The sequence below is a fragment of the Danio rerio genome, chromosome 20, assembly GCF_052040795.2.
Source record: "Danio rerio strain M-AB ecotype USA chromosome 20, GRCz13ab, whole genome shotgun sequence".
NCBI lineage: Eukaryota > Metazoa > Chordata > Actinopteri > Cypriniformes > Danionidae > Danio > Danio rerio.
The window spans coordinates 56778877-56793418 of NC_141040.1; the positions used below are offsets into that span (position 1 = coordinate 56778877).

At 40.0% G+C, this 14542-nt stretch overlaps 3 protein-coding genes across 9 annotated transcripts in view; all 3 read left to right on the plus strand.

Annotated features, from left to right (window-relative positions):
- The window catches only part of arhgap39 (Rho GTPase activating protein 39), a 297080-nt gene that overhangs the window by 228839 nt on the left and 53699 nt on the right, over nt 1-14542 (plus strand). The window lies entirely within an intron of this gene.
- The window catches only part of pycr3 (pyrroline-5-carboxylate reductase 3), a 540655-nt gene that overhangs the window by 38643 nt on the left and 487470 nt on the right, over nt 1-14542 (plus strand). The window lies entirely within an intron of this gene.
- Nucleotides 1-14542, plus strand: part of eef1db (eukaryotic translation elongation factor 1 delta b (guanine nucleotide exchange protein)) — a 36463-nt gene that overhangs the window by 21510 nt on the left and 411 nt on the right. For 3 of the 6 annotated variants that reach the window (NM_001161414.1, XM_087297262.1, XM_087297264.1), the window contains 4 exons: nt 643-714; nt 2893-2977; nt 7069-7388; nt 7545-7739. In NM_001161414.1, coding sequence (NP_001154886.1) covers nt 643-714; nt 2893-2977; nt 7069-7388; nt 7545-7739 — 672 coding nt within the window. The remainder of the gene's footprint in view (nt 1-642; nt 715-2892; nt 2978-7068; nt 7389-7544; nt 7740-14542) is intronic. The other 3 variants (NM_001030147.2, XM_087297263.1, XM_087297265.1) reach the window with 1 other exon arrangement.

Genomic DNA, 14542 nt, shown 5'->3' on the forward strand with positions numbered 1-14542 from the left:
CCATTCTAACAATGGGCTCAATTGAAATTTGCTCTGTTTTGGAGCCAGGAGCGGCCAGCAATAGCGGAACTTCAGATGAATTGCAGTTTCAGTTACTTCCATATTGGCTTCCTGAGGGAGAGCGGGAGGTTGCCGCTTGGGATAAACATTGTGTATGTGCACGCAATAAAAGTGGCTCGAGTTGTATCCATCGTACTAGCCCTGAAACCCTTCCAGTGGGGAGTTTATTGAGGTGCAGTGAGTAACTTGCTAAAAACTGGACTTTTTTGCAGGAAGATGGGGCAAAAGTAGACCTGAAACACTTCATCACTTGGTGTCTTCAGTCCCTAAACGTCTTTGAAGTGTTGTGAAAAGCAACGGCAACATTACAAAGCGGTGAACGCTTTACTGATCCATGTTGCAAGAACCAAAATTGGAATAAGTGTTTATTTTAAAAAACAAGACTCATGACGAACACGTGATGTGTGTTGTGTCGTCTGCAATGAAATGCAAGTCAAAGTAAATTTAGAAATCACTTCTTTCTTTTTTAATTTGCGTTTTCCATACTGTCCCAACTTTTCCTGATTTGGGGTTGTAGTCAGGTGAGAGCCTGCCGATTGGTCTGTCCTCTTCTTCATCTGCATTGAATGATCTCTCCTGTAGCTCAAGACAACCTTGCAGCCCAGTAGAGGCTCTGCCCCTAAACCCTCAAACCCCTCCCACTGCTCCGCCTCTGTAAGTGTGTTTGTGTGTGTGAAGCTGTGTCAAACACACACCACAGCAGCTTCTCCTGCGTCTCTGCATGTTTGCATGGGGTGATTTAAGACTTTCATGCATGCATAGTCAGCTGAGGTGGTCAGGTGGTCAGGTGCAGCTTCTCCTGCGTCTCTGCATGTTTGCATGTGGTGATTTAAGACTTTCATGCATGCATTTCTGTGTGGGTTTGTTGTTGTTTTTTAGTAGTTTTTTTTGCATCTTTGTTTTGAGGTTTTTTGGATTATTTATTTTTGGTTATTTGTTTTGTAGTTCTTTGGGTTATTCACTGAGGTACTGATCATTCTTGTTTAACAGTGCACTCTTAAAAAAATGCTGCGTTATTTTTGTTTAACCCAATGTTGGGCCAAACATGGACAAACCTGATGTTGGGTTAGTGTTTTAATTAAATTTAATTTACATTTAAAAAATAATAACTCTTGGGTTAGATTTGTGTTGTTATTTAGATTGTTTTCATGTTAAATTTAATTTATTTTTTGCACTACTTGTTTAGCCTGCATTATTGTGTTCAGTGTAAGCTGCACGTTAATCATTTAAAGATCGGGATCTCAACACCCACACAACATAAATTATCAATGAGTGATTTGCATATGTTTATTAATCCTTTGAATCGCTGCATTCAAATCTGAAAACACAAAATTTCAAAGAGAGAGATTCAGTCTTTAGTCTTTTAAGTTATTTATGAAGTTACAAACAGTCAAATAAGACAGAAGTACTGGGAGAACAGTTTATAGTTTAGATATAAACATTTCTACATTTCATAAGTAATATAATATACATTTCTACATGTCGTGTTATCAGCAACAGTAGGAGTAACAGCGAATTTTTTACACTACTGAATAATTTACTATTTATTTTAATAGTTTTATTTTTTAATTTTTAAACCCAAAAGTGTCTTGCAGTGCTGATTTCGTAGTTAATGGAAAGCACATTACATTTGTCTCCCTTCATATTTTTGGCTGATACTAAAAATGGTTCGTTCCGTGATTTAGTGTGACATAGTGTGATCCGAACTGTGAGATCTGTGATCCATTACACTACTAGCTGTCATTTTTTTAGGCTTTAAGGAAACCTAAATTAAAATAATGGATGTTGCTATGGCAACTAGCTATTATAAAAATGTAAAATAGATAGATGGACAGACATAGATAGATAGATAGATGGACGGACGGACGGACAGACAGACAGACAGACAGACAGACGGACGGACGGACGGACGGATGGATGGATGGATGGATAGATAGATAGACAGACGGATAGATAGATAGATAGATAGATAGATAGATAGATAGATAGATAGATAGATAGATAGATAGATAGATAGATAGATAGATAGATAGATAGATAGACAGAGATGGATAGACAGACAGACAGACAGACAGACAGACAGACAGACAGATAGATAGATAGATAGATAGATAGATAGATAATGTGTGTATTTAGTTTTACCTAAATATATTTAATTACACACACACACACACACACACACACACACACACAATTACACAATATAAATCAAATAAAATAACTAACAAAAAATAACTTCATCAAAAACACAGGTTTGCCAAACAGACGGGATATGCACTCCATCCATGATACAGAACATCCACACATTCAAATATATTCATTTTACAATAATTTTGTTGGGAATCTACTAATTTATTTCCATTTATTCTTAAAGATAACATATACCAAATATCCCAGAGAGGGACAAATGTAAGCGAGTCTAAATATCTTCTGAAATCTGAGTGCATGAATGTGTAAATCTCTTCATTTCCTCAACATTTGTTACTATTTTAAACCATTTTGGGGGTTTTCAAGTAAATGTTTTGAGTGTCTTGACTGGAAAATGTTGAGAATCCTACAACAACACTGTTATTAGTGTGTTTTTGAACCGTTCTGATTCATTACAATATGACTGAAATGATTTAAAATAATTCACATGAATGAATCTGAGGGAAGCGGTGCATGTTCTGACACGCTGTAGTGACATTGCTGTAGTTTTCTGAGACGTGAGCAGTGTCTAAATGTAGTTGTGTGTTTGACTGTAGTAGAGTTTGTGTGTAGTTGTAGCCAGACCTGATTCTGCGCTGTAGTGTATCCAGAGCAGGGACTGATGGAAACTGTGTGTGTGTCTAGAGCGCCGGAGGCAGTGCTGCTGATATCGGGGAACTTGCAGCACGCATGAAGAGCCTGGAACTAGAGAACCAGAGTCTACACAAAGGTGGGTGTGTGTGTGTGTATATATGACTCTCCAGCTAAAGTCATTCTTTGTGATTCGCTGTTTACAATGTAAAGTATATTCTGTCAAAATATAACCTTGAGTTAGTTTATGTCAAGGATTCACCTCATTTCAGACTCTGAAAATCATCTTTTTGAGAAACTCCAGGATAAAGAAAAGCTTATAATTAAACCTGCAACACATCTGAACCATAATTATCCTAAGCATGTGTCATATACCAACTCAAAATATAAGCCTCAACATATAAAGACTATGCAATAAATGTGCATTCATTTATTTTCCTTCGGCTTAGTCCCTTTATTTATCTGGGATCGCCACAGTGGAATGAACCACCAACTATTCCAGCATATGTTTTACACAGCGGATGACCTTCCAGTCGCAACACAGTACTGGGAAACACCCAAACACACACACTCATACACTCTGGCCGATTTAGTACATCAATTCCTCTATATCGCAAGTGTTTGGACTGTGAGGGAAACCGCCGCCAACACGGAGAGTACATGCCAACTCCACACAGAAAGCCAACTGACCCACCCGGGACTCAAACCACCATGTCACCCATGCAATAAACAGATATTGCATATTGTTGTCATTTTAACTATGCAGCTATTTTTCTCCGAAATAGCTCATGCGATTTTAGCTGGGGGTCTCACAGATTGAGTTATATAAACATTACATATACAGTGGTGTGAAAACGTGTTTGCTCCCCCACTGATTGCTTATTTTTTTGCATGTTTGTTAAACTTTAATGTAGCAGATCATAAAACTAGAATAAACATTACTGAACGGTAACACAAGTAAGCACATCATGCAGTTTTAAAATGTTTATTTTTCAGTAATTCATATAATGTTGAGCAGGGCTATTCAATTAGTCTGTTACGGGGGCCGGTTTATGGATGCATCCCAAACAAAGGGCCAGAGAGATATCAGTTGCCATATGAGTAATAACCGAGCGGCAACCTCCTGCTGTCCCTCTGGAGGCCAATACGGAAGTAACTGAAACTGCAATTCATCCGAAATTCCGCTAGTGCTGGCTCCATAACAGCAAAGTTTAATTGAGCCCACTGTTAGAATGGCCAACTTTACAGCAGAAAAAAAGGTGTTTACAGCCTGCTACAAAAAAAGATTTTGGTTAATACAGCTAATATTACCCTTCATGACAACTGTGAGGGGGTGAATTTTTTTATAACTCATCCGTTTCCTTTATATTAAGTTTTATTAAGTTTGCATAATTAAGGGCGTGGCCACTTGAGTGACAGCTAGGTCTCGTTGGTCGCCGTCACGTCACCTCAGCTGAATCCTGCAGATTAGCCACTGAACTCGGCATATTTATCGTATTTCTGTGTTGTTTTATGTGGCTTTACACAGTCGACTGCCTTTTGGACTTGTTTCCTACAATTATTAGATGGCATGGCATGCTGAGTGCACTAAATTGTGCTCACAAACCATTCACGTGGCCTCCGTTTCCCATGTGAGTAAAGTTATATACTTATATACCATCTCTATACATGTATTTGTTTTATTTAAGATCATTTATGGTTTATATTTATATTTAGAGCTGTAATGCACTGCAGAATCTGTCAGATTGATTAGCTGTGGGCTCTAGATCAGTCGTCTGAAGTGTTGTCATACAGTGTTATGCTGGATTTCATCAATAGTCCTGCATTTACTAACACAGACTATATCTGAAGTGTTTGGAAGTAATTCTCGTTTTCCTCCTGTTGAAAAACGTCATCAGAACAATGTTTAGTGGCTCAATGTATTACAGCAGTGTTTTTAAAAGTCTAAACACTTTATTGATATAGTGTACAACCAAGCACAAGTGGTCAGAACACAAACGAGTCGCAGGTGATGAAGTATTAGGCGTTTCTCCCAAAGTAAAGTGTGTCTGAACCAGGTCCAGGCTAAATGCCAGCAGGTGTCTGTAGCTCCGCCCACTCTCCGCCTCTTTGCCCTTGTTTGGTATCCCGCCGTTGGTGTGATGACGCGCGAACAAAATGGCGACGGTTGGCCGCGCCTACTTGCGGCTTCTTTTGCGCTCTTCAGAAACCGATGGGTGACGTCACGGATACTACGTCCATATATTTTACAGTCTATGGTAATAACACAACTGCATTTAAGAGCCCATATATGCTGTATATTTCCCCCACAGTCCAAACACATGCGCTATTGACCTTATTCTCCACAGACGAGCGGGCGCTGCCATTTGAATCTTTTTGGCACGAGACTTCCGGTCTCATTCACTTCCATTCATTTTTAGACATTAAAAACCGCCCGTTTCGCTGTTTGATGTTGCAAACTGATATTTCCTTGTTATATTATTCTACTTGGTCTGTATAGTCATGCAAGCATTTGTTTGTAGAGCAAGTAGTTTGACTGTTTTCTGCCGTTTATTATTCCTAGTCGTTTCTTCCATAGGCGACTGAAACGGAAGTTCTAAGACAATCGCGAAAACAGGCGCACTTCCACATTTTAGAATAAGGTCAATAGCGGAATTGATTAACTAAATTGGCTGTAGTGTATATGAATGAGTGTATATGGGTGTTTCCCAGTACTGTGTTACAACCGGAAGGGCATCCGCTGCGTAAAACGAATGATTGAATAGTTGGTGGTTCATTCCGCTGTGGCGACCCCCGATAAATAAGATTAAATAAAAGTTTTATGCATGTGTTGGCGACACGATGGCACAGTAGGAAGTGCTGTCGCCTCACAGCAAGAAGGTCGCTGGTTCGATCCTCGGCTCAGTTGGCGTTTCTATGTGGAGTTTGCATGTTCTCCCTGCATTCACATGGGTTTCCTTCGGGTGCTCCGGTTTCCCCCACAGTCCAAACACATGCGGTACAGGTGAATTGGGTAGGCTAAATTGTCTGCAGTGTATGAGTGTGTGTGGATGTTTCCCAGAGATGGGTTGCAGCTGGAAGGGCATCCACTGCGTACAAAAACATGCTTGATAAGTTGGTGGTTCATTCCGCTGTGGCGACCCCAGATTAATAAAGGTACTGAGCCGAAAAGAAAATGTATGATGAATGAATGCATGCATGTGTGTGTTTAAATAATTATAATAAGCACACACACTACACACACCTTTTATTTTGGATGTGATTTAATCTTTGCACAGGACTAAAATAAAGATTCAAATATTTCCTCCTCAAAATAAAGCTTTAAAAAGGTTTGGAATTTGAGTATTTTAGTATTTTATTTAATGATTTTTAATATTTTATACTTTTTTATTTGGGTATTTTTAGTGAAATTTCTGTTTAATTAGGCTGGCTTGTTGCTATATCTCCTCAGACTGATCCGACTTTCGGTTTTCCAAAAAACGTCCAGGGACTGTCGGATAAATCCCATTGACTTAACATTGGACCAAACATTGTGACCTCGTAACTCTGCGTCAGACTGTCACACAGACTTCTAACTGAGCTCATTTAACTCAGACTAGCCAGCAGCTAATCACTGATGGCCTTTTAACTTTCTAGCCACACCCCTAACTACCACATACTGCACCCTAGCAACTGTCCCATAGACTGTAATTAGCTCTGCAATAAAATGCTAATAATTCTAACATGCTAATGACATGCCAATCATGCTAGCAACATGCTACTCATATACTAATCATGATAATGACATGCTAATTCATACTGGAAACATGCTAATTCATGCTAGAATCATGCTAGTAACATGCTAATTTGTACTAGATTCATGCTAATAACATGCTAATTCATGCTAGAATCATGCTAATAACATGCTAATTCATGCTAATTTTACTACAATCATGCTTATAACACACTAATTCATGCTAGAATCATGCTAGCAACATGCTAATTCGTGCTAGAATCATGCGAATTCATGCTAATAACATGCTAATCCATGCTAGAATCATGCTAATAACATGCTACTTATACTTTTTCAAAATGTTTTTAAACTAATTAAACTATTACCAACAGGCTTTGTCAAGCCAGCCTCAAAGTTTGTCTCTGTTAAATTTGATGTGCTAATAGTAAACAATCTGTGTTTAGTCTTTGCTCCTCATGCCGATATATTGGTTAGATGTGTGTGTTTTTGCGTCTCAGTGGTGGAGGATCTGCGTTCTGCTCTCAGTAAGATGGAGAGTCGCGTGTCTGCGCTGGAGAGAAGATCTTCATCATCATCCTCATCTTCATCAGCACCAGCCGTTAACGGGACCCGTCCCGCCGCTGCACAGAAACCCCCGTCAGCTCCGGTAAAAGAGGAAGAGGATGACGATGATGATATTGACCTGTTCGGCAGCGATGAAGAGGAGGATGAAGAGGCAGAGAGACTCAAAGAGCAGCGGCTGCAAGAATACGCCGCAAAAAAAGCCAAAAAACCTGCCCTCATCGCAAAATCATCCATCCTGTTAGACGTCAAACCTGTGAGTGATCCCCTTCAGTTTCACACACACACACACACACACACACACACACACACACACACACACACACACTAGTGCTGCCAAACCGTTAAACATGATTAATCACATGCATTTAACCTAATGCGTGTGTGTGTGTGTCTCTCTCATGTCATGCAGTGGGACGATGAGACGGACATGTCGAAGCTGGAGGAGTGTGTGCGGTCGGTGCAGATGGACGGGCTGCTCTGGGGGGCGTCCAAACTAATGCCCGTAGGCTACGGCATCAAGAAACTGCAGATCAACTGTGTGGTGGAGGATGACAAGGTGGGCACAGACTTCCTGGAGGAGGAGATCACCAAGTTCGAGGACTACGTGAGTAACCGTCACACAGACTGGACTACAAACCACATGACAAAACGTGTAGTCGTAACACAAGCTCTTGTGCTGGGTGCACAACAAACCAGGAATTCAGTATTCACACAAGTAAAGTCAGAAGTATTCGCCGTCCTGTAAAATTGTAATTGCTTAAAGAAATTCCCAAGCGATGTTTAATTAAGAGGGTTTTTTACAATGCATTTTTGAACATAATAGTTTTAATAACCTGTTTCTAATAACTGATTTCATTTGTCTTTGCAATAATGACTATTTTACTAGTTATTTTTCAAGGCACTAGTATTTTATGAAAGGTAAATCTTGCTAATTTTAAATTAATCAAATAAACATTAAAATGAAATGAAAATGCAGAGTTTTGTTTATTTGTTAGTTGTGATTAGCATGTTAATATAATATAGAATCTGTTAATATAAAACGTGTAGTAACTGTGCTTATAATTTTTGGTGGGTGTGACAATTTTGTCTCTGGTGCGCCTACATTTTTTAAGTTAGGAGAACTACCAAGAGCTACCAAGAAAAAAGGTTAATTTAAGGCTGCTTTCACACCTGTGAATCGATTCAGTTGTTCCGAAACAGAGATTACAATTGTTACATTGTTGCTCTTTGCTCTTGGAGCGTTTCGCTTTCACACTGCAAAGTTTCTAATCGGACCAAAAGAGCTAAAACAAGTCACGTGCGAGTAAACTCTCCTCACATTGGTCAGAGTATCAGGGTTTATTTTGCAGCGTCCCGCTCAGCTGTCAGGAGAGGTGGTGGTTTGGTGGTGATTGACAGGGTGTGCGCGCGCGACGTGTCTGAGGAGAGATGTGGTGGGGAGGGGTGAGAAGGGTGCGCGACGATGCCTATTTGAGAACCTGTAGGGAGACGCGAGATTACCGGGAGATCATCACTCGTTTGTGGGCATCCGGAGACTCGCGAAACTTCCCGCCCTACTCATAATTCTCTCTTCATATAGCCGTAAGCCTATTACATATCCATAAAACACAGTGATACAACCGCGCTCGGATCGGATCGCTTTCTCACTACAATCGAACCGCTCCAGGGTTCGTTTCAATCGAGCCGAGACCACCTCATTCAAGCGATCTCGGAGCGATTACTTTGGCGCGGAACAGAGCGCGATTGCCCTGTTCACATATGCCAATCGAACCGCGCTAACTGGGCAAACGAGACACGTTCTGAAACAAAAGTGTAGGTGTGAAAGCACCCTTAAACTCTGATATATATATATAATGTATATGTGTGTGTGACCGGGAACAAATACGTTAATATTGGCAGTAATATACACAGCGGCCTCTTGTGGATTTACAAGAAATGGCAACATATGAGAAAACGTGCCCCAGTAATGCTGTGCTCACACCAGACGCGGAACGTTCTATTCGCGGGTAAATAGCCGCATGAACGTTTAATTTGCGCGTCAAACCCCGTTTCATTCGCGTGTCAAATCCGCTTCATTCGCGCGTCAAATCTGATTCATTCACGTGTCAAATCCGCTTCATTCGCGTGTCAAATCCGATTCATTCTCGCGTCAAATCCGCTTCATTTGCGCGTCAAATCCGCTTCATTCGCGTGTCAAATCCGCTTCATTTGCGCGTCAAATCCGCTTCATTCGCGTGTCAAATCCGATTCATTCGCGTGTCAAATCCGATTCATTCACGCGTCAATCCACTTCATTCGCGCGTCAAATCCGCTTCATTCGTGCGTCAAATCCGATTCATTCGCGTGTCAAATCCGATTCATTCGCGCGTCAAATCCGCTTCATTTGCGCGTCAAATCCGCTTCATTCGCGTGTCAAATCCGCTTCATTTGCGCGTCAAATCCGCTTCATTTGCGTGTCAAATCCGCTTCATTTGCGTGTCAAATCCGCTTCATTTGCGCGTCAAATCCGCTTCATTCGCGTGTCAAATCCGCTTCATTTGCGCGTCAAATCCGCTTCATTTGCGTGTCAAATCCGCTTCATTTGCGTGTCAAATCCGATTCATTTGCGCGTCAAATCCGCTTCATTCGCGTGTCAAATCCGCTTCATTTGCGCGTCAAATCCGCTTCATTCGCATGTCAAATCCGCTTCATTCGCGTGTCAAATCCGCTTCATTCGCGTGTCAAATCCGATTCATTCGCGCGTCAAATCCGCTTCATTCGTGCGTCAAATCCGATTCATTTGCCCGTCAAATCCGATTCATTTGCCCGTCAAATCCGATTCATTCGCCCGTCAAATCCGATTCATTCGCGTGTCAAATCCGATTCATTCGCGTGTCAAATCCGATTCATTCGCGTGTCAAATCCGATTCATTCGCGTGTCAAATCCGATTCATTCGCGTGTCAAATCTGATTCATTCGCATGTCAAATCCGCTTCATTTGCGTGTCAAATCCGACTGAAAAATAGCGTTGATACGTTTAGGGTCGTGTCTGAGTCCACTAAATCCTTTCAGAGGTGCACCTAGCTCTGTAAGCTCATAAACTCCTCCAGAAACTGAACCTGGATGACGGAGGCTTTCAGTGTGCTTCTGACTGAGCCAAGCCCAGTTTGATGAACTTCTTGTCGGTGTCGGCTGGAGGATTTCCCCTGGGACACCCACAACAGGCGATACGTCACAATCACACCCCCACAAGAGCACGCTCCTGATTGGTTAACGCGGCGCGAATATCCGCTGAAGTTCAGATTTTCGAACTCGAGCGATACATTCACGCGTATCGCGCCGCAGGATGTCAATTCACACGTTTGCATTGACTTAACATGTAAATCACTCGCGCTTGACGTGCGTTCTGTGTCTGGTGTGAACGCAGCATAAGGTGTTTGGGGTTATCAGAAATGCACACGGCGTCCTCTAGTAGATTTATGAAAACAAAAACTGCAAAGCAATGTAGTCCAGGGTACATATTTGTCAGTTCATAGAAATGCAGCCCTGGGAACAAATCTCCAATGAGCCTGATTTCACACAATAACAGTAACACAAGAGGTTTTTTTAACATATTTTAAACCAAATTAATTATTTAAAGTCAATATTAATAGCCCCTTAAGAAATTATTTTTACTAAATTGGCTACAGAAAAAAACACTGTTGTCCAATGGCTTGCCTAATTACACTAACTTACCTAGTAAAGCTAATTAACCTAGTTAAATGTCCTCAAATAAACATAAAATGAAATGAAAATGCAGAGTTTTGTTTATTTGTTAGTTGTGATTAGCATGTTAATATAATATAGAATCTGTTAATATAAAACGTGTAGTAACTGTGCTCATCATTTTTGGTGGTTGCGACAAAATTTTGTCTCTGGTGCGCCTACATTTTTGAAGTTAAGAGCACCGGTGTTACCAAGAAAAAAGGTTCATTTCGAGTCCATATATATATATATATGTATATGTGACCGGGAAGAAATACGTAAATATTGGCTGTAATATACACAGCGACCTCTTGTGGATTTACAAGAAATGGCAACATTTAAAAGGTTAATTATATAATAATATGATATAATATTATAATATATATCTGACCGGAAAGAAATGCGTTAATGTTAGCAGTAATATACACAGCGGCCTCTTGTGGATTTACAAATAAGCTGAATACTATGGAAGGTAAATCCTGCCAATTTTAAATAAATCAAACAAACATTGGAAATTAAAACAAAAATCAGATTAACAATTTCATTTTCAAACACTGTTTGCTAAATATCTGCCAAAATTGAAAATAAAAATGAAATTGTTTCATTTTCACTGAGACAACACGTCGTCCCTGTCAAATCGATAATCAAAATGAAGCTGCCGATTTAACATTTAATTTTCACTGCATTTCCGCCTCAAAATGAAAAGCCAAACTAAAAAATAAAATGCAAACACTATTTTTACAAAGCGTGTTATTAATGTTAATATTAACATTAAAATTAATTAATAATTACTATTAATGTCTATAATAGTGACACAATTCAAGTGAAAATGTACATTTAAGTTGTCCTTTTATTGACACTTTTATTTCAGTTTTCATTTTCGATTTCATTTTCAACGTCAACATGTATGCAAAGCCTATGCTAATCAGTGGGAGGGGCGTATTCAAGTGACGTTGAGTGTTTTTATAGAGCCCGAGGGCAAACGCATGGTTTTGATAGATGTACAGCGCAAGTTAGTAATGTACATAAGTAAAATGGCGAAAACTGTTAGTCAGCTTTTAGGTGAAGCAGCTGTCCTTTGCCGGACTCAAACCCCAGTCCAATCTCCCTCCCGAGACCCAATGAGCTTATGAATGATTAGATCAAATCCGCTTCATTCGCGTGTCAAATCCGATTCATTCGCGTGTCAAATCCGATTCATTCACGCGTCAATCCACTTCATTCGCGCGTCAAATCCGCTTCATTCGTGCGTCAAATCCGATTCATTCGCGTGTCAAATCCGATTCATTCGCGCGTCAAATCCGCTTCATTTGCGCGTCAAATCCGCTTCATTCGCGTGTCAAATCCGCTTCATTTGCGCGTCAAATCCGCTTCATTTGCGTGTCAAATCCGCTTCATTTGCGTGTCAAATCCGCTTCATTTGCGCGTCAAATCCGCTTCATTCGCGTGTCAAATCCGCTTCATTTGCGCGTCAAATCCGCTTCATTTGCGTGTCAAATCCGCTTCATTTGCGTGTCAAATCCGATTCATTTGCGCGTCAAATCCGCTTCATTCGCGTGTCAAATCCGCTTCATTTGCGCGTCAAATCCGCTTCATTCGCATGTCAAATCCGCTTCATTCGCGTGTCAAATCCGCTTCATTCGCGTGTCAAATCCGATTCATTCGCGCGTCAAATCCGCTTCATTCGTGCGTCAAATCCGATTCATTTGCCCGTCAAATCCGATTCATTTGCCCGTCAAATCCGATTCATTCGCCCGTCAAATCCGATTCATTCGCGTGTCAAATCCGATTCATTCGCGTGTCAAATCCGATTCATTCGCGTGTCAAATCCGATTCATTCGCGTGTCAAATCCGATTCATTCGCGTGTCAAATCTGATTCATTCGCATGTCAAATCCGCTTCATTTGCGTGTCAAATCCGACTGAAAAATAGCGTTGATACGTTTAGGGTCGTGTCTGAGTCCACTAAATCCTTTCAGAGGTGCACCTAGCTCTGTAAGCTCATAAACTCCTCCAGAAACTGAACCTGGATGACGGAGGCTTTCAGTGTGCTTCTGACTGAGCCAAGCCCAGTTTGATGAACTTCTTGTCGGTGTCGGCTGGAGGATTTCCCCTGGGACACCCACAACAGGCGATACGTCACAATCACACCCCCACAAGAGCACGCTCCTGATTGGTTAACGCGGCGCGAATATCCGCTGAAGTTCAGATTTTCGAACTCGAGCGATACATTCACGCGTATCGCGCCGCAGGATGTCAATTCACACGTTTGCATTGACTTAACATGTAAATCACTCGCGCTTGACGTGCGTTCTGTGTCTGGTGTGAACGCAGCATAAGGTGTTTGGGGTTATCAGAAATGCACACGGCGTCCTCTAGTAGATTTATGAAAACAAAAACTGCAAAGCAATGTAGTCCAGGGTACATATTTGTCAGTTCATAGAAATGCAGCCCTGGGAACAAATCTCCAATGAGCCTGATTTCACACAATAACAGTAACACAAGAGGTTTTTTTAACATATTTTAAACCAAATTAATTATTTAAAGTCAATATTAATAGCCCCTTAAGAAATTATTTTTACTAAATTGGCTACAGAAAAAAACACTGTTGTCCAATGGCTTGCCTAATTACACTAACTTACCTAGTAAAGCTAATTAACCTAGTTAAATGTCCTCAAATAAACATAAAATGAAATGAAAATGCAGAGTTTTGTTTATTTGTTAGTTGTGATTAGCATGTTAATATAATATAGAATCTGTTAATATAAAACGTGTAGTAACTGTGCTCATCATTTTTGGTGGTTGCGACAAAATTTTGTCTCTGGTGCGCCTACATTTTTGAAGTTAAGAGCACCGGTGTTACCAAGAAAAAAGGTTCATTTCGAGTCCATATATATATATATATGTATATGTGACCGGGAAGAAATACGTAAATATTGGCTGTAATATACACAGCGACCTCTTGTGGATTTACAAGAAATGGCAACATTTAAAAGGTTAATTATATAATAATATGATATAATATTATAATATATATCTGACCGGAAAGAAATGCGTTAATGTTAGCAGTAATATACACAGCGGCCTCTTGTGGATTTACAAATAAGCTGAATACTATGGAAGGTAAATCCTGCCAATTTTAAATAAATCAAACAAACATTGGAAATTAAAACAAAAATCAGATTAACAATTTCATTTTCAAACACTGTTTGCTAAATATCTGCCAAAATTGAAAATAAAAATGAAATTGTTTCATTTTCACTGAGACAACACGTCGTCCCTGTCAAATCGATAATCAAAATGAAGCTGCCGATTTAACATTTAATTTTCACTGCATTTCCGCCTCAAAATGAAAAGCCAAACTAAAAAATAAAATGCAAACACTATTTTTACAAAGCGTGTTATTAATGTTAATATTAACATTAAAATTAATTAATAATTACTATTAATGTCTATAATAGTGACACAATTCAAGTGAAAATGTACATTTAAGTTGTCCTTTTATTGACACTTTTATTTCAGTTTTCATTTTCGATTTCATTTTCAACGTCAACATGTATGCAAAGCCTATGCTAATCAGTGGGAGGGGCGTATTCAAGTGACGTTGAGTGTTTTTATAGAGCCCGAGGGCAAACGCATGGTTTTGATAGATGTACAGCGCAAGTTAGTAATGTACATAAGTAAA